The sequence below is a fragment of the Astatotilapia calliptera genome, chromosome 10 (assembly GCF_964374335.1).
Source record: "Astatotilapia calliptera chromosome 10, fAstCal68.1, whole genome shotgun sequence".
Classification (NCBI taxonomy): Eukaryota; Metazoa; Chordata; class Actinopteri; order Cichliformes; family Cichlidae; genus Astatotilapia; species Astatotilapia calliptera.
Genome location: NC_137431.1, coordinates 19,136,170 through 19,162,567, shown reverse-complemented (window position 1 = coordinate 19,162,567; position 26,398 = coordinate 19,136,170). Strand labels below are relative to the sequence as shown.

General features: G+C 37.9%; 2 protein-coding genes and 1 non-coding gene across 3 annotated transcripts; 2 read left to right on the top strand and 1 right to left on the bottom strand.

Annotated features, from left to right (window-relative positions):
* Window positions 1-7,246: 7,246 nt before the first annotated feature.
* Window positions 7,247-8,675, top strand: coa4 (cytochrome c oxidase assembly factor 4 homolog). The gene is made up of 2 exons (XR_013911922.1): window positions 7,247-7,420; window positions 8,006-8,675. It is a non-coding gene; the product is annotated as a cytochrome c oxidase assembly factor 4 homolog (transcript).
* Window positions 8,676-14,424: 5,749 nt separating this feature from the next.
* LOC113030954 (olfactory receptor 2AT4-like) lies at window positions 14,425-15,405 on the top strand. The gene has a single exon (XM_026182765.2). It carries the CDS (start codon window positions 14,425-14,427, stop codon window positions 15,403-15,405), a length of 981 nt encoding a protein of 326 aa, XP_026038550.2.
* A 6,098-nt stretch (window positions 15,406-21,503) lies between these two features.
* LOC113030953 (olfactory receptor 8G17-like) lies at window positions 21,504-23,142 on the bottom strand. The gene has a single exon (XM_026182764.2). The coding sequence runs from the start codon at window positions 22,563-22,565 to the stop codon at window positions 21,504-21,506; it is 1,062 nt and encodes a 353-aa protein (XP_026038549.2). The 5' UTR covers window positions 22,566-23,142.
* Window positions 23,143-26,398: the final 3,256 nt, after the last annotated feature.

Here is a 26,398-nt window from a genome sequence, read left to right as displayed (position 1 = left end):
CACAGCTATCTTTTTTAAATTTCCTGAACACACTGCATTATATTTACAAACCATTGGAAACACTTAGGTGAGATAAAGGTCGACTGGTGTTTGACCAAGAGAACAAATTCTTTCTTAACAAGCTGTACAGCTGTCAGATCTTTACACCAGTTAAGACCATAAATCTTTGATACTTACTTAATATTTAACAATAAATAGTCAGCAATGTGGGCACCACAATGGTTAGCACAATTGATTTGCAGCAAGATATCCTTGATTTCTCCTTTTATCCTTCCAAATTTCAGTCCTGGCTTTAAAAAAAAAGCAAGCATGGGGAATTTCTGTGTGCTTTTTGAATGTGTCCCCCAGCTTCTCTCTGTGAGCTCTAGCTACCTACCACAGTCCAAAGACATGCGTGGGTTAAGGTTTATTGGTGATTCTAAATTTGCTGTTGATGGGAACAGTTGTCTGTCTCATAAGCTCTGTGACACACTGGCAACCTGTCCAGGGTCTACCTTGCCTTTTGCCCAATGTCATCCAGCCCCCCTGCAACCCTGAATTGGATAAGTGAAAAAATGGATTGGATGTATTGAGTGAGCTCAGGAGGAAAGGTTTTGACCTTACTGTAGGGCAAACCTTAATTCCTTAGATTTCACGCTTTAATTTCAATCAATTTCTTTCCAGCGGGGGCACAGATGGTCACTTCAGAGTCAATAATTTGGTTAACAAGGACCACCAACATCTTTCACATCTCAAAAATGGTGGAAAATGCTCTAGTCACCACTAGAGCTTAAAAAATGGGTGGTTCACATAAAAATTATGCTTAAAAAATAAAACTCCCAATTCAGCTTATATAGAAATCACATAGTTTTCAGTTATGCCATTGATTGCTTAGTATAAATTTTTTTTGCAGTGCCAGCTCATCAAGAACCTTTTGAGTTCGAATCCACCAGCTGACTTTTTGTGTGGAGTTTGCACGTTCTCCTTGTCCCTGCATGGGTCCTGTCTAGCACTCTCCCACAGTCCAGTGACATAATTGTGAGTTAATTAGTGATTCTAAACTGGCTGTAGGTGTGAATAGTGTGTCACTGTGTGTCGTAGCTGTGATAGACTGCCTTTCACCTTCACATGACCCTCAATAGGACAAATAGTTAAAGGCCTTCTTAAAAGGCCCACACATTTAGTGAAATTCACTAGTTACATAAGCTTCACCGTGATGTAAAAAAAATAAAAAATAACAATTTTGTGTAAAGTCCTGACTTCATCAGACAAACAACTTGATGTATTTTTCTAATTCTCCTGCTTAATGTGGCAGAATTCACCATTGTGGCTTTGGTTTAATTTCAGCAAGTCACAATAATATTTATGTTTTTCATCAGTGAGGCACTCAAAAGAAAGCATTTAACTCCTACTATATAAAAAATTATTCATCCTAATTACTTGGAAGTGAGTGCTGATCGCTCATTAAATTGCATTTCAATTCATCACACAAGCATCTACAGTAGCTCTGCTAATTAGCTGTCAGTGTACGTGTGTGTGCGCATGTGTGTGTGTGTTTCTTATTCAAATGCTTGTGTAAAAGAAAAAAAAAAGCAGTCTCAGCAGTGTGAATATTTCATGCTGTCCTTCACTCAGGAGAAGCTGCTGATCCTCTGACCAGTCATAACGGTGCGTGGTGCGTTAGCGGACAGACTGAGACTGCATCAGCTCTGACAGCCTGTCAATCAAGGTTTTTGATGTATTAAAGAAAGCTCTTTGATCTCAGTAGAGGCTCAACCCAACTATCACAACATGAATTTCAGCTACAACCACAGTACATGCCTTTACAGTATAATGGATTTGTATGCATTTACATATATATTCAAAAAAAATTATAAAAAAATGAAAGTTGTGCAAGTTAAGAGCCAGTTTCATTCAAGTAGCCTTGAGCAAACACTGAATGCTAAATATGGTGTGTTTCAACAATAACAACACACTGGTCATTCAGAATCTTATAATACAGTCACAAAAAGCATTTATGACTGCAACAATCTGTCTCGATCCTTCAGACTCAGCTCAGACATTAAACTGTTAATTAGCATCCTCATGTGGCCAGCTGGACAAAATGCACCTGCACAAAGTCAAATGTAATGCTTAAAATATCGTAAAGTTCAAACATTTAAAGATGCGAAGGAGAGATTTAAGGAAGAAATATGTCTTGCTATAAACTTCTTCAGTCGAGATAAGAAGCTATAGCTTAATTTAACTAGCTATGTGTTAACCACTAACAGCTACATCCCACCAATGCTCTACAAAAGAAACTGGACTAAAATTAAGATTTATTTTCTTAACATCAAAGAAAATATAAAGAATGATTCTCTTTATTGTATTTGGTTAATTTTGAATAGCCTACTGCTGTTTTTCTTTTCTTTGCGCTTGACTCTAGGTTACATGTGGAAAAATGTCTATATGTGTGGTACTCGTCAGTGATTAAGTCCAAGTTTCTACCCTTCATTTCCCAAACAATGCATTGAAGTAAACTTTTGTTGTAAGTGTTGATTTCAGCAGAGTTAGAAGGAATGTGTGGGCCTAATACGGGTGAGTTACACCTGGGCTGACTGTTATCCCCCCAAGTGAAAGTTAATTATTTTTGAGCTTCATGCTTCAGTTTCATTTAATCTTTGTGCTCATTTTATATCAGGTCTCCTGGAGTGAAAAGAATCATAAATCAACGTCAGGATTAGAGAAATTAGAGAAGTGTCTGCCATAAATCATAGATGATGCTAGTTAGAACCACAAAAGATGAAAAATACTTACTTTATAATACTTAAGCTATTGATAGCGTTTTAAACTTTTTTGACATTAGTATGTCTTTCATTTTGACAACACATGGCCCACGGCCATCTGGCCCGTGTTATTGATCTAAAGCAGGGGTGGACAATCTCAGTCCACGAGGGCCGGTGTCCCTGCAGGTTTTGGATGTGCCCTCGAACCAACACAGCTGATTTAAATGGCTACATTAGCTCCTCAACATGTCCTGAAGTTCTCCAGAGGCCTGGTAACAAACTAATCATGTGATTCAGGTGTGTTGACCCAAGGTGAGATCTAAAACCTGCAGGACACCGGCCCTCGTGGACTGAGATTGCCCACCCCTGTTCTAAAGTGTTCCCATACACGGGTTGGACCTCTCCTCTGTGGCAGTGTTAATTTGGGAGCAATGTCTCTGATCAGGAGATATACTCATCTGTTTTTACCAATTAACCTTCTTAAATCAAAGCCCAACATCATACGATTGCTTGAATTAGGATTATCCACAGTTTTATTGCATAAATTAGCTAAGGTCAGTTCACTAGTCAAAGACTGAGCTGCCCTGTCTCTGATCCACCTGTGTTTACTTGAGTCTGACAGTTTCATAAGATAATCATTTACAACAGAATCATTTCATCATCAGTGATTAAATGAGGAAAAATGAAAAAGGACTGTGTCTCTTTAACTCCCAGAGTCTTTCTAATGAGTCCCCCTTCTTTTAACATCACTGGGGAATGAAGCTTAAAGGCCTGACTGGAAACAAACACTGTAGTCTAATTAATCTCTTCTGTAGTTCATTAGAAGTGGCAGGGGATATGGGAATGCAAGTATTTCAAAGAGACAGACTTGCAAACATCAACACTGTTTAATAAACCCTCGACATTTGAAGGTAATAATTACAGCATCCCATAATAACAGAGTACGAATGATAAATAATACAAAATATAAATAATAGAAATTGTAGTTCAGCACCAATCCTTTACTTATTGTGAGTTTCACATTAGATTTTAGGAAAATTTTAGCATTTTTTTATTTTTCCTGTTGTCAAATACACCTTAATCCTCACCAAACATTTGTGAATCGTCAGTATAAATGATCATCATTATCATTTTTGTGATTATAGAATTTATTTTACTGTCACAATGGGGTTCTCAAATCCCATTAGTCACACCTTATATTTGTATTTATGTAATTGAAAACTAACTGTTGGTTCACAGCAAGAAGGTCATGAGTTCGACTCTACTTCTGGCCTTTCTGTGTAGAGTTTGTTTTTTTCTCTCTTGGTTGCACGAGTTTTCTCCAGGTCCTCTAGCTTCCTCCCACAGTTCAAACACATGCAGTTAGCGTGATTAGGTTAATTGATCATTTTAAATTGCCCATAGGTGTGAATGTTTGTCTCTCTGTGTTAGCCCTCCATCAGACTGATGATCTGTCCAGGTTGCACCCTACTTCTCGCGCTATAGTAGCTGGGACAGGCTCCAGCTTCCCCACAACCCTGATAAGGATAAAAGGACGAGGATGGATGGATGGAAAACCAAGTACATATTTATTTCATTGGAATTAAGATGATAAGTAGCAGCAAGGAGCTGCTAATCATAGAAGGGTAGGCATTCGAAATCAAAGCCATGGTCTGCTGTTTGGCCAGCATGGCAGCTTTGCTGGCACTGGGTCATGATCTCAGCACAGCATCAAGTCTACAACAGGATGGCTGAAAAAGAAAAGAATAAAACTGTTGCAATGGTCTGGTCAAAGTCCAGAGCTCAGCCTTGACTTTAAGAGCTCAGGATAACTGGATGCTCCTAAACTCCAATGAACTGAAAAAACTGTGCAGCAAAATTCTTCCACAACAAGAAACTGACAAAGTCAAACAGAAAACAACCACTTCAGCTTATTGCTTCCAAAGGTGGCTCTACAAGCTCTTGAATCATGGGGTGTACTTTGTTTTTCTGCTGCTTTCACTACTTCTGCATTTTGGCTTAATTTTTGTAACCCATCATTAATGTAAGTTGCTGTTAGTATTTACCTAATTTTAAGAACTGCTAAGGATCAAATGATATTTTTAATCTAGTGACAGGTAAAACCTAGAATTGAAAGATAGTTTGCTTTCTTTTTCACATGACTGTAATTAATCTCAGTTATATGTATAATTCTCAAAATTGTAGGGAAATTGGTTTAAAATTGAGGCCTGAGCACACTGAGAAATATAATATTATGTAATTTTTATTTTTGCATAAATAATACAAACACAGTAATTTTGCCCAAACAAACGTCTGTATGAAATGACTAAATGGCTAAACCTGATAAAACTAACAATGAATGCAGATCCATTAGGACTTGGATTTCTGCACCCACGAGAAACTCTGTCTCAAGACAAAAATGATCCTCTCCAGCCTCCTCGACTCCTGGGAGCCCCACTAATGAGTCCTTATTTGTGATGTCATTTCCAGAGGATGCTGGCTAATGACCTTGCCTGTAACAAACAAAGCTTTTACTGTTCAAGCTTAGGCTTAATTAATCTCATCTGCATCCATTAGAAGGTTTTGCTCTCATGTAATTAAAGCTGCAGTGTAAAGGGAAAGGATGTAGAGTGATATTAATGACTCATTAGTGTTCTTGAAAAGCTCAAGTAAACCTCTAATTGTCTAATAGTCATCTCGTCTTTGAAGAGCTGTAGAAGATAAGCCTGTAATCTCAGTTGCTGCACACAATGACCCGCTTTCTCAAGTCACACTTTTTATAATGTCTTTATAATGACTGTGAAAAATAATAGGTGCAAAAGATTACATTGTGCTCACACTTACTTGCTGTGGTGGCAATTGGCATAAATCATGTGCTGCAGACAGAATTTACAAGAAAGTGATAACTTCGCTAGAAATTTGAGTTTTGTTTTTGTTTTTCATAATTTGAGGGCAGATCAGAAAATTCACAATTTTATAATCACTCATAAAATGTTATATGCTATCACATTAGGAAATGTACCATCCAATCCTGGAGTACAGTAATGTACAGAACTCTGTCCAGTTCTGTAACAAACTAAGTACACCTGATGAGTCAGTAACTTCAATATAACCACGTTTAGAAGCAATAACTTAAAGTAATCATTTTTTGTATGATTTTATCAGTTCATGGTCAACTCCTCTGTGTACTCAGAGACATCAGGTTGCCTGTGGCTGCAAAACAAGACCAAATCATTACCCCTTCACCACCGTGCTGATAGTTAGTATGAGGCTGTTTGTGCTAATATGCTATGTTTTGTTTTGTTGTTTTTTTTGCTGAGATGTTCACTCCTTGGAAGTTTGTGGGTTGTGTTAACACACAGACCAGGCCTGAAAGCTGCCAAGATGTCTGCTTTTATAGAGGTGCTCGCACTTCCTGACGACCAGTTTTTCAAGTCTATTTTAGCAGCTCCTGACTGGTATACCTGCTCTCTTGATTACTTATATGTAATTTGTTTTCCCCTTCCCTACACAGAGTCATGTGAATACTTTTATAAGTCATTTTGAAATGACCTTGAGACCACCCCCAAATATTAATACATTATTAATAATATAAAAATATATGATTACAATTTTTTCTAATTATACTGCCATCAGCTTTAAGATTGACATGTTACCTGAGGCCTGTAGAGTCTGCAATATTGCTTTTTTTTTTTTTTCATTTTCTTTGACCTCAAGTTGCTGGAACATCCACTCCTGGGAGGACTGGTAGCTGTGTTGGATGTTTTCTACTTGAATAGTGTCTGTCATTTCAAATGACTAAATTGTTTGGAAATGGCTTTACAACCCTTTTCACTTGCTTATCTAGGATCATTGGTGGTTACTGCTCCTCCTTGGCATTATGAACATACCTGAACATTCTTACAAGAATGCTTTTACAAGCATGTCAACCAACAGGCTATAAACTGTTAGGCTTAAAACTTTCCATTTTGACAACACATATAGTTAGGGTTGGCTCAAGTGACCCTGAACCCTCCCTTAGTTATGCTGCAATAGGTCAAGGCTGCTGAGGGCTTCCCATGAGTGTTTCTTATTCACTTGCCATTTTCCCTTGGGGTCTTCTGTGTCTTTGAGACGTATCTCAACAATATACATTATCCCTCCAGCATTTGTCTTTTTTGTTACACTAATTGGCAACATCATAGCAAACAGGATAACCCTTTTTGTGTTCTCTATCTCCTCCTAGACAAGGGCACTGATCTTGATGAAACTTTGCATAAACATTGCCAACAATTGTACATATTTGTACAGCTGACATTTCAACTAAACGCTGAATGGAGTTTCACTTAGAAATTAATTAATGTATCAGTAACATTAATCAATGTATCATTAATTATGCATTTTAATTTGAATTAGAATGGTGTGTCATAATATAATATATCAGCAGTTCTACGCTGACCCTGAAAACAGACCTTTTTTTTTTTTTTTTTTTGCATTATCACTAATTATTAGTGATAGAAACCAATGACGTGCACGTTCTCGCTGCTCAGCGGAACCAAAGTCACCAGCGACGGAAGTACTTTACTGATACACTTTCGTCCGTCACTGAAATGTTACCCCCTGCAGCGTCCGTGCAGGTTGGTTGTAAAAAGCCTGAAGTTATGAAGATTAGGACAAAAGTGCCTCGATAGAGACATTCGCCGAGAGACAATTAATAGGTAGGTACAAGGGGTAGTTTCTTTATCCTCATAGGTGTTTAACAGGCGTCGTCCAGGAACACGAAACGACGGCACAGCTGTGTTGTAACGTCAGTGTAGCTAAACGTCCAGGGTAGCCTGACACTGTTTAGGCCAACGTTGCTTAACTAATTTAAAGTTGGAAGAGTTCAGTGTTATTTCACTCAGGTAAACATTACCAGAAAAAGAGTTATAATCAAAGTTTTGTATTTTGTATTTACTCTTTTTATCTTTCTTTCAAAGTTTGTTTGATGATCTGAAACGTGTGACAAGATGCAAAAATACTTTTTCTCAGCAAATATTGAATTGATATTTCACAACTCGGGTCAAAACACTGAATTCTGAAACAAAAAAGCATTTGTATAGGTTACAAAGGACCTTTAGAAAGGGCGGATGTATAAAAGTAACCACAATAATTCATAAAAATGACGAAAACTAACAACTGTATTATTAGATAAAACTCCTAAGATACAGATCTCTCACATTACAGATTTTAAGATGCCTACAGGCCTGAGCAGTAGCTCTTTTGTGTTCTCATTATTTAGAAACAGCCTGTATTCTTGTCAGCAGTGTGACTGAGTCAGGACGTTGTATTCACACAGGATGGCTTCACCTCATGACCGCAGCCGGAAAGATGACGAGGATGACCCTGTTGAACAGATGATATCGCGCACTGGCTGCGCTGAGCTTCACTACGCCATCCAGGAATGCATGGCTGAACATCAGGACTGGCGAGCATGTCAAAGCCAAGTTCAGACGTTCAAAGACTGCATGATGAATTTCCAAAAGGCCCGAAAAGAACAGCTGAGGCAGCATCAGCCGCCCTCCACCAAGTCTGCGGCCAGCTGAATACAGAACATCTTGCAAACACATACAGTGCTGTGTTTGGGACTTGACTGACAACCTTAAATTGCAAAGACTGTACCCAATTTAATCATTAGAATTGAAAATAAAGCTCTAGCAGTATCATAAAATCCCTACTTACAGTCTCAAGTGTGTGATTTAGAGCCTGACTGATAATTGGGATTTAATAGGCAACATGAAATATCACTTAACTTCAGTTAGCTTGTGTTTAAGCGTGTATGTATGTAAAGAGATGCCATACTATGTGATTTGTGAATCAAAGTGCTTTTGAAAGTTATCTTTTCAGGTAAAACGCTTTATTTTTGGTCAGTAATGTATTTTCTTTAAATAAAAATGAAAAGATTGTTTTCAGTCTTTTCATAGTTGCATGAAATTACCATGACTCTTGCCACAAATACATTTTTAGCGGAAAATCTGAAACTTTGGGATTTTTCATGACTTCAAGCCAAAGCAATAAAACACCCTTGGAATCTTTGGTGTTTAGCTTTAGGTAGATACAAAACTGTGCAAGCCACAGATATGAAGTCTGTAAACTCTTTGAAATGAAAAAGTTTTGTTTCCTCTATGAAATCACTGTCTAAGCATCACAAGCAAAACATTAACTCAAGCCATGGGTGTAACCCCCCCCCCCAAAAAAAAGAGTTATAAAGACTTTATTAAGAGTTCTCTGGAGAGAAATTTGCCTCAAAAGTGTTACAAATGTGTACAGCATGATCCACAAGCACAAACTAAGATTTACAAATGTGTGCAGTAATTTGTGTGTAACTTTTGAGGATTCACAAATGCGTGCTGCAATTCATCACACAAATACAAAGCAATTTGAACACATAAAACTATTTTACAAATGTGTGCATCAAAGCCTGTAAGAAAAAGATCATTTACGCACAATTTATTGATTTCGGCTTCACGAGTCTGTCAAAAACACTTCTGTGCATGTCCTACATGCAATGTGAGTTTTGAGACAAATTTCACACAAATCGTAAATATCTGATCAACTGTGTACATATCTGTGCACGGATCAAAAAATGTGAGCTGTATTCGTACAGTCCCTATCAAAAGTTTAAGACCACTTAAAAAATACAGCTGATCAAAAGTTTAGGAACGCGTGCCTTTAAAATGCCAAGTCTGTGCAAAACTGTCGATTCATTGTCATTTTCTGTCAGGTAGTCACACTGTCATGATGTTCTGATGGGAAAGACAAAAAAAAAGTTCCCTTTTTGAACTTGGTCGGGTTGTTGAAATGCATAAGTAGGGTCTCTCGCAGCGTGCCATCACTACTGAGGGGGGATGCAGTAAGACAGTCATTTGGAACTTCTTAAATGATCATAAGGGGTATGAAACAAAAAAGTCAAGTGGAAGAACCAAAAACTTCACCAGTACTGAGCCAGAGGATCGAATTGGCTGTTCGTCAAGACACTGGACGATCCTTGTCCCAAATTAAGGCCGTTACCTGTGCCAACTGCAGCCCAATAACTATCAGATGGCATCTGAGACTGAAGGGCTTCTAAAACAAAAAAACATCTTGCAAAGGCCTCATCTCTTTGAACACCACAGAACAATAGCAGCACAGGCTGCTATTGTATATTCTTTGAAAACCAAAGATATCAAAACCAGAGCACTGAAACTGTTCAGAAAAACAAAAGTTAATGCATAACATAATAAATAGACTGAAATAGTTTGAAATGTCAAACTGATTTCACGTCATGGGGCACTTTGTTCTTAAATGGGCTAGATGAATGAAACTGTCCTTTATTTCAGTGTATAAAGTTTTAAATACAAGAAAACAAGGTGGTATTTTAGCTGTATGACTTGGTTTTCTACATGTGTAGAGTTAAAGAAAAAGTTCTGGTACCTTATTGTCCAGACTGTCCTGTATTTATAAAACAAAGGTTATCTATAGGTGGTGAAAAACAGGAACTTTTCTGTCTTTTAATTATTTATCTATTACTTCTTCTGGTTTACCATGATTGGAAATAGGGGAGGTTTTTTTTAATAGGAAAAGCTGTTAATCATATGAAAATGTTTTAATGTTTTTCCTTCCTTCACATGTTCTAGCCTGGCTGGATTATGCTGTTTTGTGCCCCCATACCTTATATTTGAAACCTTTAGTTTAGAGAATCAGTGTCAAGAAGGCTGACAACAGGGTAATGTGCTGTAAACCTGAGTCTATAATGTTTACATCATTCAAGAAGAGGAGCGACAAAGTCTGTGATGTCTTTACTCTTAAACTACTTAAAGTACTACTTAAGAAATCCATCTATCTCACTATTCTGTTAATTATGTTTTCATATTATTAATTTGGTGGCTTGTGTGAATTTTTTTCATAATACTTACACCATTTTTATGAGGTAATAAGTAGCATTGTGATAAATTATGGAACTTTAAATGTGAATATTGAAGTTTTAAAATTTGGATTAATTTGAAAGTTTTTTTATGAACCAATCATGATTTCACATCTGTTATTTCAATAAGGAGAGCTTGTTAGAAGGAGATTTACACATAAGCTTCATTTAATTTAACTAGACTAATTTTGTGACTAAACTAACTAACTGTCACATCATAAGTAACACTCCATATGTATACAATGGTTAAAATAAGTATTGAACTTGTCACCATTTTCTAAATATATTTCTAAATATATTTATTTATTTATTGACATGACATTCTCAGCAGATGTCGGGAAAACCCATCCAGTCCACACATGCAAATTAATCAAACCACAGATGTCCATAAAATATGTGTAATTAGTTAGAAATGACACAGTACTGAACACATGACACGATACTGAACACATGACGAAAGGGAGGTGCAAAAAAACCTGACACCAGCTGCAATCTATCAGTGATTAGTAAGCAATCCTGCCACTTTGTGCAAATTAATGTCAGCTGGTTCAGTCCCAACTGATGCTACACAAGAAACATCTCATCATGGGTAAAACCAATGAGTCCTTGACCCTTGCAACCTTATTGCACCAAAAGATACAGATGGCACTGGCTACAAAAGAATTTCTAAACTACTGAAGGTTCCAGCGAGCATTGTTGGAGCCATAATCCGGAAGTGGAAAGAACACAATTTCTCCATAAACCAGCCACGACCAAGTGCTCACCGCAAGATTTCACACAGAGGAGTGAAAAAAATCAGCAGGTACAATTGTGTCAAAGAAAACAATGGCCTATATGCACACTCATGACACAAGATTCCATTACTAAAGAAAAAGCATGTTGCATGTGCTTTTTCAGTTTGCTGAACAACATTTGGACAAGCCTGTAAAAGAATGGGAGGATATAGTCTGGTCAGATTAAACAAAAATTGAACTCTTTGGATGCCATAATAAACACTATGTTTGGTGGAGAAAAGGCAGCACATATCACCCCAAAAACATCATACTAATTGTGAAGTTTGAAGGTGAAATTTGGAGGTGGGAAAATCATGGTGTTGGGCTGTGGCACTGGAACACGACACATTACTGAAGGAAGGATGAATGGAAAAATGTAACGAGACATTCTTTATAAAAATCTGCTGCCTTCTATCAGGATGATTAAGATGAAACATAAGTGGAAGCTTCAGCAAGACAATGAACCTAAGCGGACAGCCAGGGGACCTCTCTGTTTGTTTTAGAGACAGAAAACAAAGCTGCTAGAATGGCCAAGCCAATCACCTGACCTGAATTCAACTGAAAATATGGAGAGAACTAAAGGTCAGAGTTCTTAGGAGGCAACCTTCAGAATTTGAAGACTGTTTGTGTAGAAGAATGGGCCAAAATCACAGCCGAGCAATGCATGGGACTAGTTTCTCCATACAGAAGGCGTCTAAAAGCTGTCATTGTCCACAAAGGCTTCTGTATGACATATTAAAGAAATTTCAGTTAGCGTGTTCAGTACATTTTCCCTTTGTCATTACTCATTATTGCAAATAATTTAAGGAAATCTATGGTTTTTGTTGCTTTGCATGTGTGGATGGGATGAGTTGTTACTGACATCTGCTGAGAATTCCATGTCAACAGCACCTTTAGCAATATATTTAGTTGGAAAATTGTTGATGTATATATATTTCGCCAATCTCCAAGCTTCTCTGGGTTCTGGAATATTTATATATTCAGAGAGCACTTAACCGTTTTTATTTACCAAACATCCATCCATCCATCCATCCATTCGCTTCCACTTATCCTTTTCAGGGTCGCGGGGGGCGCTGGAGCCTATCCCAGCTGTCATAGGGCGAGAGGCGGGGTACACCCTGGACAGGTCGCCAGTCTGTCGCAGGGCTAACACACAGGGACAGACAACCATTCGCACTCACATTCATTCACACATTCACACCTAGTGACAATTTGCATTATCCAATTAACCTATCCCCACAAGCTGCATGTCTTTGGACGGTGGGAGGAAGCCGGAGTACCCGGAGGGAACCCACGCAAACACGGGGAGAACATGCAAACTCCACACAGAATCTGCACAATTAAAGTTTGGTTTCATTTTTAATAAAATTGTGACCTGCATTTTAATTGCGTTCCTTGTTTTTAAGTATGAGTAGTAAGCAAATTTGAGTTATATTTACTTCATGTCCTATTTAAGTGAAGTATTATTCAGTTTTGACGTTAAATGAACAACAGCTCTGAGTTAGGTGAAGGTGGAGGAGGTGGTTGAAGAGTACAGGTCGAAGAGGAACTTGTTGATGAAAAAAGATTAAATTTCATGAGTAAATCAGTGTGTTCGGTCAGAAGGCTGAGTGTACAGTGCTTTAGTGCTAAAGTCACTGGAAATATTGGCTGAAATACAGAGACCCCATGAGTTCTTTTAACTTTGGCCAGGCCTGGCAGTTGAACAGGCCTCAGGGAGTGTAGCTTTACATAGTTCTTCTTTTCACATGTTTTTTTCCCCCCAAAAGACTAATAAACTGCATTTCTTTCAGCATCCCATTTGGACATATATTTTTTACACTTCACTCAGTAATTCATACAAACCAAGTTGCTTCTCCACTGGTTTGTATCCTGCTCCACTGCAGTATGAATGTCTGTGAATGTTAGATAGAAAACACTTACATAGGAAAAGAACAGAAAAAAATGCTTGTATGAATCAGTGAATGAGACAACTTGTATAAAATCACTCTGAGCACTCAGAGTAGAAAGAACCAGCATAAGAACCAGTCTATTTACCAAGTTTATAAAAAGGAAATTCAGATTTCATTCCACATATTCCTTATTTAGCACTCCTACAGATTCAATACATACAGACTTCTATGATTTTATCATCTCTAGTACCGTACCGAACCCTGTTACTAGTATTAGCATTTTCCATAGAATTATGTCTTAATTACTTAGAAACTGCTTCCCTGTAGACTTATTCATAGTGCTATTTCTCATAGAACGACATCACATATATAATATTATACTATAGTATATAGTAAAATATTACGTACATATATAAACACAGGATAGTGCAAGAGCCTCCTTAACATCCGTTTTCATTCAATATATTCAGACTTTCATTCTACATATACGTATATTATATTCCTCGTCAAACAAGAGGAGAAAAGCAACAAATAGTTTGTCCATTTTGTAAAACTCTGACATTTGTTAAATAAACAAGGTTGTTTGGACTAATGTTAAGAAACTTTCCTTGGCTTTTTGGTCAAAGAAACATTATTCCCATGTTTACAACCTCAATAATATTTCAGCAACTCCCCAACTTGGTCAGACACATTTTAAAATGAGTCCTGTGAGACGCTTCAACTTAGAAAACATTAAAACATTAATTAGAATGAGTTTGTTTTGAGGAAAAGAAAAGTTGGTGATCAAAGTAAGCCACAGTTCTCTCTCTATGGATCAAATTAGTGCAAATAATTGGGTACAGTTGTAAGCATCGCCTCATGAGATCTGTGTAGAAATACTGTATATATTTCGCTGTAAAGAGGTCAGACATGCAGCCACATGCTTGCAGCCTGTGCTGTCCAATCCTTTCAGAAAACATCAGGTGAGCTGCATTCACTCCTTTAACACATGCATGACTTCAAATGTGCTCACTAAACTGCCATGTGAATTGTACCTGTAATTTAACGTAACAATATGATTTTCTGTTCCTTAGACTATTAAGGTAGTCCTCAAACACAGGTGGTGGAGTTCAACTATGATTTTTCAAAGGGCTGTTTTAAACAGCTCTGCTATCATTCATCCTCCAGGTTTCTATATCATTGGATTTGAGACATTTCCTTTCATCAGTGTCTACTTTATCTTCCTGGTGTTTGTTTATGGTGTTACAGTGCTGTTTAACATTTTGGTGATTTATGTCATTGCTTCTACTCGTCGTTTGCACACTCCAAAATTTTTGGCTGTTGTCAACCTTGCAGTTATTGATCTGTTTCTTAACACTTGTACCATTCCCAGCATGATAAAAATATTTCTCATCAAAAACAACTTCATTCCATTTAACTTGTGTTTGCTACAGATGTATGTTTATTATGTGTTTGTATCTTTGGAGTCATTTGCTCTTGCTATACTTGCCTATGACCGGTTAATTGCAATATGTTTCCCTCTGCGTCAAAACTCCATCAACACTGTGAGAAGCATGTGTTGTACTATCAGTATAACATGGTTTCTTGTTATGGGAGTAATTGGATTTACAACAGGTATAATGACTCGACTCTCTTTTTGCAGGTCTGTGAGAGTGTTCAGCTATTTCTGTGACTATGCACCTGTGTTTCGGCTTGCCTGTAATGATAACACAATGCAGTGGTTTGCAGCTTCCTTTCTCAGTGTTTTGTTACTTTTTTTCCCCTTTACTTTCATTTTTCTGTCTTATGTCAGCATCCTGATCACAGTGTTCAGGATGAAATCTGTGGACAGTCGGGTGAAAGCTTTGGCCACGTGTGCTGAGCATCTCATTCTTGTTGCTATATTTTACATTCCTCTTATTGTTATTTTCACAGTTGGTTTTTTTCTGGGTGTTGTTCATCCAGATCAGCGGGTTCTGAGTCTGTCGCTGGCCTCATGCATCCCACCTTGTATCAATCCTGTTGTATATTCTTTGAAAACCAAAGATATCAAAACCAGAGCACTGACACTGTTCAGAACTAAAGTTAAAACTAAACTAACTAAAGTTAATGCATAAAATAACAATCAATTCTAAATCAGTCTTTGTAGAGCTTGTAGAGTCTGCTGTTGCTGGATATTAGCTCTGCCTTAACTTTAGTAGATTATAGGATTCTGCAATGATGGTCTACTGTCAACTCCTTTTTCCCGTGAGTCTTCAAACTCCTCCATAACAACAATATGTCTCAAACATGTGCTTTGTTTTCTTCTGCAGGAGACATGTTACAGATGTATATGATATAAAATTAAAACATTTTAAATACTACAGTAGTTATAATAGTTGAAATAGTTGAAAATAAATATCCTACAATTGTAAATGTGCACAAATTATAGTATGTAAACTTACTCCGCATTAAAAAAAATAAAATGTACACTTCTCCCCAATTCATCTAACTAAGCATCATTGTCCAAATTAATCAATCATTAACACATGATCTGTTTCAGTGTTTCATTCAAACTCGAGTGTCGTACTTACAAATGTAACAAAATTTACGTTTTTTTTAGATAAAGTAAGTTTGATCAATTAGTTAGCTGAGTATTAATTTCAGCTAACATATTTAAGTGTACTACAGAGCATTAAAACACATTACTTCAAAAGTTGCTTTAAATTGTAAATTGAGTATCATTCTACGGATGTCTTTGGCTAGAGTTTAGGGTGGCCTTGTATACATTACACAGCACAGTGGTGGACTGTATCTTTGCTTTGTGTTAATTATTATTTTTCGTCCCCTTTCTTTCATTATGCTAGGTTCATGGTGAAATATTTGGACAGACAAGTGAAGCGTCTTGATGCATTCTCAATCATCCAGGAAAGTAAATCTCCAAAAGTTGATTCTGTTCATCTGGACATAGCGTTTTGTGGGAGAAATGTTTCGTCACTCATCCAAGTGACTTCTTCAGTCTCAGCTGACTGCAGTTTTCCCCAAATCTTATAAACAGTACATTTGCATAATGACTGAAACCAGCCCACTGAAGGAACAATGGGCTGGGAGGTCAGTTCCTTAATCATAATTATGCAAATTCTCATGACCATTGAACAACAACCACTGACCAAAACCTGCTGATCAAAGACCACTGATCATTGGCCATGAGTACCATTCACAGAGAGTTGGGGAATGGCTGCAATCACAGCATTGTAAGATGGTGAAAGATGTACCCTTAGGCCCCCTCCTCGATTCAGAGATGGTCTTTCCCTTTTCACGTAAATGGCCTCCTTGACTCCGCGCTCAAACCAGTGTTCCTCCCTGTCCAGGATGTGTACATCCTCATCATTGAAAGAGTGTTCACTGGCCTGTAGGTGTAAATAGACTGCAGAGTCCTGGCCTGACGAGGTAGCTCTTCTGTGTTGTGCCATCCGCTTCGCCAGAGGTTGTTTGGTTTCCCCGATGTATAAATCCTGGCAATCCTCCTAGCACTTAACAGCATACACTGTTGTTACATACATACTGTTGTATGTTACTCTGTTTGTGTCGGGGGACCTGATCCTTGGGGTGGACCAATTTTTTGGCGCAGCGTGTTTTGGGGTTTAAAAGCCACAGAGACCCGGTGTTTAGAAAAAATGTGTCTCAACTGCTTCGATACTCCTGACACATACGGATCACTACAGGTTTTTGCTTGGGCAGCCGTTGTCCTTCTCTCCTGGATCGGCTGGAGTTTTCTTTAGATGCCTTTCCAGCTTTGACAAAAGTCCAGCTGGAATAACCACATTTACTCAGGGCCTTCTTGATGTGCTGTTCTTCTGCCTCCCTGGCCGCTGTGTCAGTGGGGATGGTGTTCGCTCTGTGTTGTAGCGTCCTGATGACACCCAGTTTGTGCTCCAGTGGATAATGAGAGTCAAACCTTAAATACTGATCCGTATGTGTAGGTTTACGGTACACATCAGCTTTTAGATGTCCCCCATTACTGATGGAAATCTCACAGTCTAAGAAGGCTAACCTTCCACTTTCATATTCTCCCTGGTGAATTTGATGTGTCGGTCCACCAAGTTAATGTGATCCGTACAATGTAGTACGTCCTGAGATTTGATTTTCACCCAGGAGAATGAAGAAGTTACTTGGATGAGTGACGAAACGTTTCTCCCACAAAACGCTATGTCCAGATGAACAGAATCAACTTTTGGAGAGAGACAAGTGAAACCTTTGGATACATTTATTCTCACATTTTGAGAGTCTTTAACAAGTTTAACAAGCTAAAAGCTGGGACTGTGACAGGTTGAGAAATATTCCCAAAAGGGACATGTGCGCAACCCCTGTGAATATGGGATGAGTCAAAAGTAGCATAGATGGTAAGAGGATTAAGTTTTACTTTCAATAAACCATAAGTAATCATGTCTTAGGTAAAACAGGGCAGGATAATTTGTGAGGATAGGTCTTCTTCCTCTTAAAATGTGTCTTGTAAAACCTAGTGTACAATCTTCCTACCCTCTTATACATGATTTAAAAATTCATTTATGAACTCTAAAAAGAGCTGTTTGATATCATTTGGCATAAACACTCATTATGAGAGAATTCTAGTCCTGGATTAAACTGTCCCGTGCCACACTGTGAACTCATGGTATTACAAATTGGACCCATTACACAATTTTTATTTGCTTATATATATATATGGGGCGATCGTGGCTCAAGAGTTGGGAGTTCGCCTTGTAATCGGAAGGTTGCCGGTTCGAGCCCCGGCTTGGACAGTCTCGGTCGTTGTGTCCTTGGGCAAGACACTTCACCCGTTGCCTACTGGTGGTGGTCAGAGGGCCTGGTGGCACCAGTGTCCGGCAGCCTTGCCTCTGTCAGTGCGCCCCAGGGTGGCTGTGGCTACAATGTAGCTTGCCATCACCAGTGTGTGAATGGGTGGATGACTGGATATGTAAAGCGCTTTGGGGTCCTTAGGGACTAGAAAAGCGCTATATAAATACAGGCCATTTACCATATACACTCAACAAAAATATAAACGCAACACCTTTGTTACTGCCCCCCATGGGATGGACGTAGAGACCTAAAATTCATTCCAGATACACAATATAACCATCCCTCCCAAACAGTGGTCACAAATCAGTCCAAATGTGTGGTAGTGGGCACATCTGCTATATTGAGATATAGCATCCCACCTCACAGGTGTGCCACATCAGGATGCTGATCTGACATCATGAGTAGTGCACAGGTGTACCTCAGACTGCCCACAACAAAAGGCCACCCTGGAATGTGCAGTTTTGTCTCACAGCAAAATGCCACAGATGCCACAAGCAATGAGGGAGCGTGCAATTGGCATGCTGACAGCAGGAATGTCAACCAGATCTGTCGCCCGTGCATTGAATGTTCATTTCTCAACCATAAGCCGTCTCCACAGGCGTTTCAGAGAATATGGCAGCACATCCAACCGGCCTCACAACCGCAGACCTCGTGTAACCACACCAGCCCAGGACCTCCACATCCAGCAGGTTCACCTCCAAGATCGTCTGAGACCAGCCACCCAGACAGCTGCTGGAACAATTGGTTTGCACAACCAAACAATTTCTGCACAAACTGTCAGAAACCGTCTCATGGACGCTCAACTGCATGCCCGTCGTCCTCATCGGGGTCTTGACCTGACTCCAGCCCGTCGCCGTAACAGACTTGTGTGGGCAAATGCTCACATTCGATGGCGTCTGGCACGTTGGAGAGGTGTGCGCTTCACGGATGAATCATGGTTCACATTGTTCAGGGCAGATGGCAGCTGAGAATGTCCCAGTTCTTGCATGGCCAGCATACTCACCGGACATGTCACCCATTGAGCATGTTCGGGATGTGCTTGACCGGCGTATACGACAGCGTGTACCAGTTCCCACGAATATCCAACAACCTCGCACAGCCATTGAAGTGGAGTGGACCAACATTCCACAGGCCACAATTGACAATCTGATAGACTCCATGCGACGATGTGTTGCACTGCATGAGGCAAATGGTGGTCACACCAGATACTGACCGGTTCTGGGTCCCCAGACCCCCAATAGTGCAAAAAACTGCACATTCCAGGGTGGCCTTTTGTTGTGGGCAGTCTGAGGTACACCTGTGCACTACTCATGATGTCAGATCAGCATCCTGATGTAGCACACCTGTGAGGTGGGATGGATTATCTCAATATAGCAGATGTGCCCACTACCACACATTTGGACTGATTTGTGACCACTGTTTGGGAGGGATGGTTATATTGTGTATCTGGAATGAATTTTAGGTCTCTACGTCCATCCCATGGGGAATGGGAGCAGTAACAAAGGTGTTGCGTTTATATTTTTGTTGAGTGTATATAAAATAAATCTACACTCATTATTTAATATTAGCATATCATTCTGTAATGTCTGTCACCATTTTTTTCAGGTCATCAGGAATAACTTAAACATGGGTATCAAAACATACACTTCAAACAGTGTGCCATTTGTTCTGTACTCTTCTGTATACAATTATATCAGCACATTATGCTGTAGTTCACGATTCACATGATGCAGTGAAAGACAGTAATCCTGGTATTATGATGAGAGCGTGCCCTCTAGTGGATTTATGTGTACAGTGCAGGGTTTCATGAGTTACGCTGGTAAATTTGAAATTGCAACAATCCCTGAAAGGTAAGTTTGATTAATTACGTTATGTATCAATATTTTATGTATCAATAAACTTCTTTTAAGATTTAGATTCATTAGCAGATTGCTGACCGATCTACAATAGAGTCTGTAAAGTAGAGTCTTTATTTAGAATTTTACAGAGTATGCACTTCACATATTGCATTTAGTTTCCTGTGAAAAAACAGCACCACAGTGTTGATGTGATGGACAAAAAATGTGACAGAATATGCCAATCAGTAGAGGTTTGCCATAGAAGACCACTAAATGCACAGACCAAGAACTAAAGGCAAGCTTCCTACAAATTTATCTTAAGTAGAGAGAAAAAAATTCAATATTAAAAATGTGTTTGAGTTTTTTTTAATATTTAATACAGTTAAGTACAATTTCAAACCACTAGATGGTGGCAGAAACATTGTGAAACAGTGAACAGCTGATTGTAAGTAGAACAGTCAAAGTTTATTATCGCACCCACACTGCTACTTCTCAGTCTGCACCTTAACCTTGTCAGATCTCCTGTTGAAGAATGGTGGTTTGCTGCTATGCTCTATATTTACCTCTTTATTTGCTCTGATTAGTTTTCCACACCACTCGTGGTGAGCAACTTGTCTGGTCTGTCTTGTCTGTCCCCACACACACCAAACTATGAACTATGAAACGATGGGATACTTAGAGTCACTGCAAGGTTTTCCAACAGCAATAATGCATTCAGGAGTCAGCAGAGAAGAAGCCATTCCCCCAAACAGTCACAATACAGAGACAACACAGAAAGACATAATTATATATGTATATATATATATATATATATATATATATATATATATATATATATATATATATATATATATATATATATATATATATATATATGAGTGTGTGTGTGTGTGTGTGTAGAGAGAAAGAGAGGAAATATATACAATATGTATAATAATAATACTCAAGTTTTCAAGACATTTTATTTCTATCCCGTACTCTCCACTGATGTAACATAACTACTCCTCCTGCATAATCCTGATTAAAAAATGTTGTAGCCTTTCGTCTTGCTGCAGTGCCCCAATTTTTAGATCAAAATATTTTCAGTTCCCCACTACAACTTTCCTCCTCCCCATACACCTACATAATGACACTTAAACACTTCTTCTTCTTTAAATGTTTTATTTTGAAAACTTTAATCAATGCTAAAATACAACCTCACGTCAAGAATGTTACAAAAATATTTTTTGTATTTTAAAACAACTTTTGTGTTCTAAAGTATTTTCAGTATACATGTTCATGTAGTCACATAAAAAAAATAAGCAGATAATCTGTTGGACACAGTCAAATAAGTTTTTATTGATTTTTCTTCCTATTCTTTAATACAAAGGCCATAGAATGAGCGCTGCAAATGTTTCTCATAGTTTTCCATATTTAAATTGTATTTACAATGGATTACGCAACAACTGGAATAATGTATGACTATTCCATTGTGTTTTTTTATGAGTACTTTAACTGTAATATGTTTTGAACACAAGACTTTATTCTACTCTAACAATCTTTTATGATTTAATACAGCAGTGATTACTAGGTCTTGTTTTTGCTTTCATGCAATTGAGATAAGTTCTTTTGCAAAGCTTCTTGACTGCAATCATCACTTCTTCTGTCTTCAGAGCATATATAATAGGATCGAGCAAAGCTGGTATGGTGTGTGTCAATGTGGAATTTATCATTCTGGCATTAGGATGGATGTAGGAGGCCCTTGTTGCTATGTTAGTGATTCCAATTGGCAAGAAGAAAATGACCACAAGGATCAGGTGAGAGGTACAAGTTTTTAATGCTCTGATTCGTTCCTTTCTTGACGTAGTCCTGCTCAGTGCAATGAAAATACAGACATATGTGGCTATAATGAATATAAGAGGAATGATGATGAGTATAGTGATAAGTGCAGATGCCATGTTGTAATTTAAAGATGTATCATTACAAGCCAGACGATAAACTGGTCCGTGATCACAGAAAAAGCTGTTAACCACCAAAGATCTACAGAATGAGAGACGATTAACAAGCCCAACCATGGTTGCTATTACACTCACTAAAAAAATCCATACAAACAGCAGAATTGCAGCAACTGATGTTTCTGTCACAATATTATGATACCTTAAAGGGAAACAAATGGCTATAAGTCTGTCATATGCCATAGTGACAAGTGTCCATGACTGCACACTTGCAAAGAACATAACAAAGAACATATAACTTAAACAGGCGTCATAGAGGATGTATCTCTTGTCAAACAGAAAAGTATCTAAGAGTTTGGGGATGAGAGCTGTGCTCCCACACAAATCTGTCAAAGCCATGTTGAACACAATCATGTATTTAGGAGTATGAAGAGTCTTCACCAGCCAAATAACTGAGAGAAGAAAACCATTACCCAAAACAGTCATGATGTAGACAAAACACAGGAAGGCATAGTAATATCTAATATGAGGGATATTGGAAAACCCACTGAGATAAAATTTTGCAGGCCGAACAAATGTGTTATTAAACATGGTAGTGGTTTTATCTTCTGTTCCCATTGCAAATATTTCTTTCCCTAAACATAAAAAGAGCAGAATATAACAAACCATAATGAGTTACTTCACTGTTGCTGTGGAAAAAACTAAACTCACCCGAGACTCTGTCAAGTGTGCAGTGCAATAAAGTGGATTGTACTGTGAGAGATGTGTTATTTATATTTCACCTCTATCACAGCGTGGAAATAGAAATTCAGGTGGGTGTGTCACATTGTCATGAATTAATTTGGAATATTTTTCAGTGTGAACCTGTTAGAATTTATGTCATTTAATTGTTTATTATTGTAAATAGAGCAGTGAATCATTAATGAAAAATTATTCAAATTTTTAAAAATAACACAACTAAACACTGTAAATAGTAGATACATTTAAGTCACTTAAAACTGCGATGTCGTTTTTCTAAAAAAGCTAACTTTGAGTTGAAGCTACCAGAGCTGTTAATATTTATTATTATTTTAGAATAATATACAGATTTAAATTCCAAGGCAGACTAAGATTTACATGTTTACTTCACATGTTTTTTTGTATATTTGTATACTCCAACTGAATACTTGAGTAGGGAGGCAAAGAAAACATTTTTCAAAAGAAAGGAACTGAGAAACTACATATTCATACACACATATGTACTCATATTTAGTGTATCAAATCAAATCAAAACAATTTTCTATAGCACATTTTAAAAACAACAGTGTTGACCAAAATGGTTCACAATCAGCCAAAAAGAGAATGAAAAGTTAAAAAACAAAGCATTTACAAACTAAACAGACCAACAAACAACACAAGTGACAAACATAAAAAGCGAAAGGATGCTTAGAACTCAAGTTACACTGCTGGAAATACTTTATTTTGATGCAAATGCTGGGTTTTTTTTTTCGTTTTGTTTCTTTTTGTTTGGGTTTTTTTTCTTTTTTTTTTTTTTGCAAATTTGCATTATAACATTTATCTTCATTTTTGCTGCAGTACATAAAAATAGGTGTATCTTAAAAACAAAACTATGAAGACACTCAAAATAAGTTTCCTGTAGTTGGAAACTATTTTGTTCAACTTTTTTGTATATTTACAGTTTTGAGGGATAAACCTCTTAAATTTCTCTAACTAGAAATATATGTAAAAGACAAAACAAAAATGATTTTCAATTTTTTGTAGTTTATTGCACTTTTTTGCAATTTATGTAGTTACTATGGATTAATTGCATACATATTATTAAAATTTGGGCTATAACGTTGTATTGATATGTAGCAACTTGAAATGCTCCCAAAAAAAGCACTAATGTATGCAAAAATATATAGATAAGCTCTGGCGGACTTGGTTCTATGGTAGGTCTTAAAGGGTTAATCAACCAAAGACCAAGAAAGACTTTTAATTTATTTGAAACCCTGATGCTTAGCCTTGTCTGATTTTGTGAGTTTTTTATATTTAAGTCATTTTTTGCACATACGGTGTGCTACCTCCCCAATAAATCTGCAGCTGTGGTTTGGAAAGGACTCATCCTGCCCCCTGTGTACAGTCCCAGCCACACTCAAGCACATCTTGGTTTCTTTTGTCTGGTTGGGAGCTGACACAGTCTGTAAGGTGATGGGGTTTTGGGGAGGTAATGTGAGAAGAGAAGCTGCAGAGAGGCGTGTAAGACTGCGACTCTGCTTCCTTGTCCCAACTCTGGATAGTCATGTTTTGGGGGGTTTAATAAATTTAGCCAGATTTCTAGAAATGAGAGCTGCTCCATCCAAAGTGGGATGGATGCCATCTCTCCAGGTTTTCCAGTTATCTATAAAGCCCACATTGTTTTTTGGATACCACTCCAACAACCAGCAACTTAAGGAGAACATGTGGCCATGTCACTCCTGGTCCGATTTAGTGCTCAGCTCAGATAAAATAATTATCGTGGGTGATTTTAACATCCACGTATATATGCTAAAAATGACAGCCTTAACATGGCATTTAATCTGTTTTTAGACTCAATTGGCTTCTCTCAAAATATAAAAGAACCCACCCACCACTTTATTCACATTCCAGATCTTGTTTTAGCATATGGCATAGAAACTAAACATTTAAGTGCTTCCTGAAAACCCTCTCTTATCTGATCATTTCCTGATAACATTTAAATATACAATAATTGATTACACAGCAGTGGGGAGTAGATTTCATCATGGTAGATGTCTTTCTGAAAGTGCTGTAACTGAGTTTAAGAATATAATCTGATGTTATCATCTTCAATGCCCTGAACCAACACAGAGCAGAGTAGCTACCTGAACACTAGTCCAACAGAGGTTGATTATCTTGTTTATAATTTTACCTCCTCACTACCTATGACGATACTGTAGCTCCTGTGAAAAATAGTGCATCAAATCAGAAGTACTTGCTGTCATGCTATAATTTTCAAACACAAAGCTTAAAGCAGATACCTTTTAAGCTGGAGAGGAAATGGTGTGTCACAAGTTTAGAAGATCATCATTTAGCCTGGAGAAATAAACTACTGATTTATGAAAAAAGCCTTCCATGAAGCTAGAACATCTTACTACTCATCACTAATTGAAGAAAATCAGAACCCTAGTTTTCTCTTCAGCACTGTAGCCAGGCTGACAAAAGGTCAGAGCTCTGTTGAGCAAACCATTCTTTTAACATTAACTAGTAATGACTTCATGAACTTCTTCACAAATAAAATTTTAACCATTACAGAAAAAAATTACTGATAATCATCTCATAGATATAACATTATCTGTAGCTTCTTTCAGTACGATTGATAGTTATTTTCTCCAAACCATCAACGTGTCTTTTAGACCCCATTCCTACAAAACTGCTTAAAGAAGTCCTGGCATTAATTAATGCTTCAATCTTATGATCAACCTATCGCTAATAATCGGCTATGTACCACATGCCTTCAAGCTGGCAGTAATTTAAATGTTGCTTAAAAAGCCATGTCTTTACCCAGCAGTCTTAGCTAATTATAGGCCAAACTCTAACCTTCCTTTCATATCAAAAATCCTTGAAAGAGTAGTTGTCAATCAGCTAACAGAGTTAGCTGTTTCAGTCAAGAGTTTCAGTCAGGTTTCAGAGCTCATTACAGCACAGAAACAGCTTTAGTGAAGGTTTCAAATAATCAGGCCCCATCTTATCTTAATGACCTTGTAGTACCATATCACCCCATTAGACCACTTCGCTATTGCACTGCAGGCTTACTTGTTGAATGGGAGGCAGAGCCTTCAGTTTTCAAGTCCCTTTTCTATAGAACCAGTTTGGATTCGGGAGACAGACACTATCTCTACTTTTAAGATTAGATATAAAAACGTTCCTTTTTGCTAAAGTACATAGTTAGAGCTTGATCAGGTAACCCTGAATCCTCCCTTAGTTATGCTGCAATAGGTGTATATTCCTGGGGGATTCCCATGATGAGTATTTCTTCTTCAGTCACCTTTCTCACCCATAGAACTCTCATAGAAATCTCTGGCTCTCTTCCACAGCATGTCTTTTATCATGTCTTCCTTCTCTCACCCCAACCGGTCTTGGCAGATGGCCGCCCCTCACTGGGCCTGGTTCTGCCGCAGGCTTTTTCCTGTTAAAACTGAGTTTTTTCTTCACATTGTCGCCAAAGTGCTTGCTCATAGGGGGGGGGGGGGGGGGGGGGGGGGGTCACATGACTGTTGAATTCTTCTCTGTATGTATTATTGTAGAATCTACTGTACAATGTAAAGCACCTTGAGGCGGCTGTTGTTGTGATTTGGCACTGTATAGATAAAATTGAATTGAAATCTTAAAACAGAAGTATGTATTTACATTTGTGTATATTGAACTGAACAATTCAAAGAGAAGTGGTAAATGTAGTAAATATAAAAAGAAAACAAACACACAAGCAGTGTTAAGAAAATTGGAAAGACACAATTAGTTGCTGA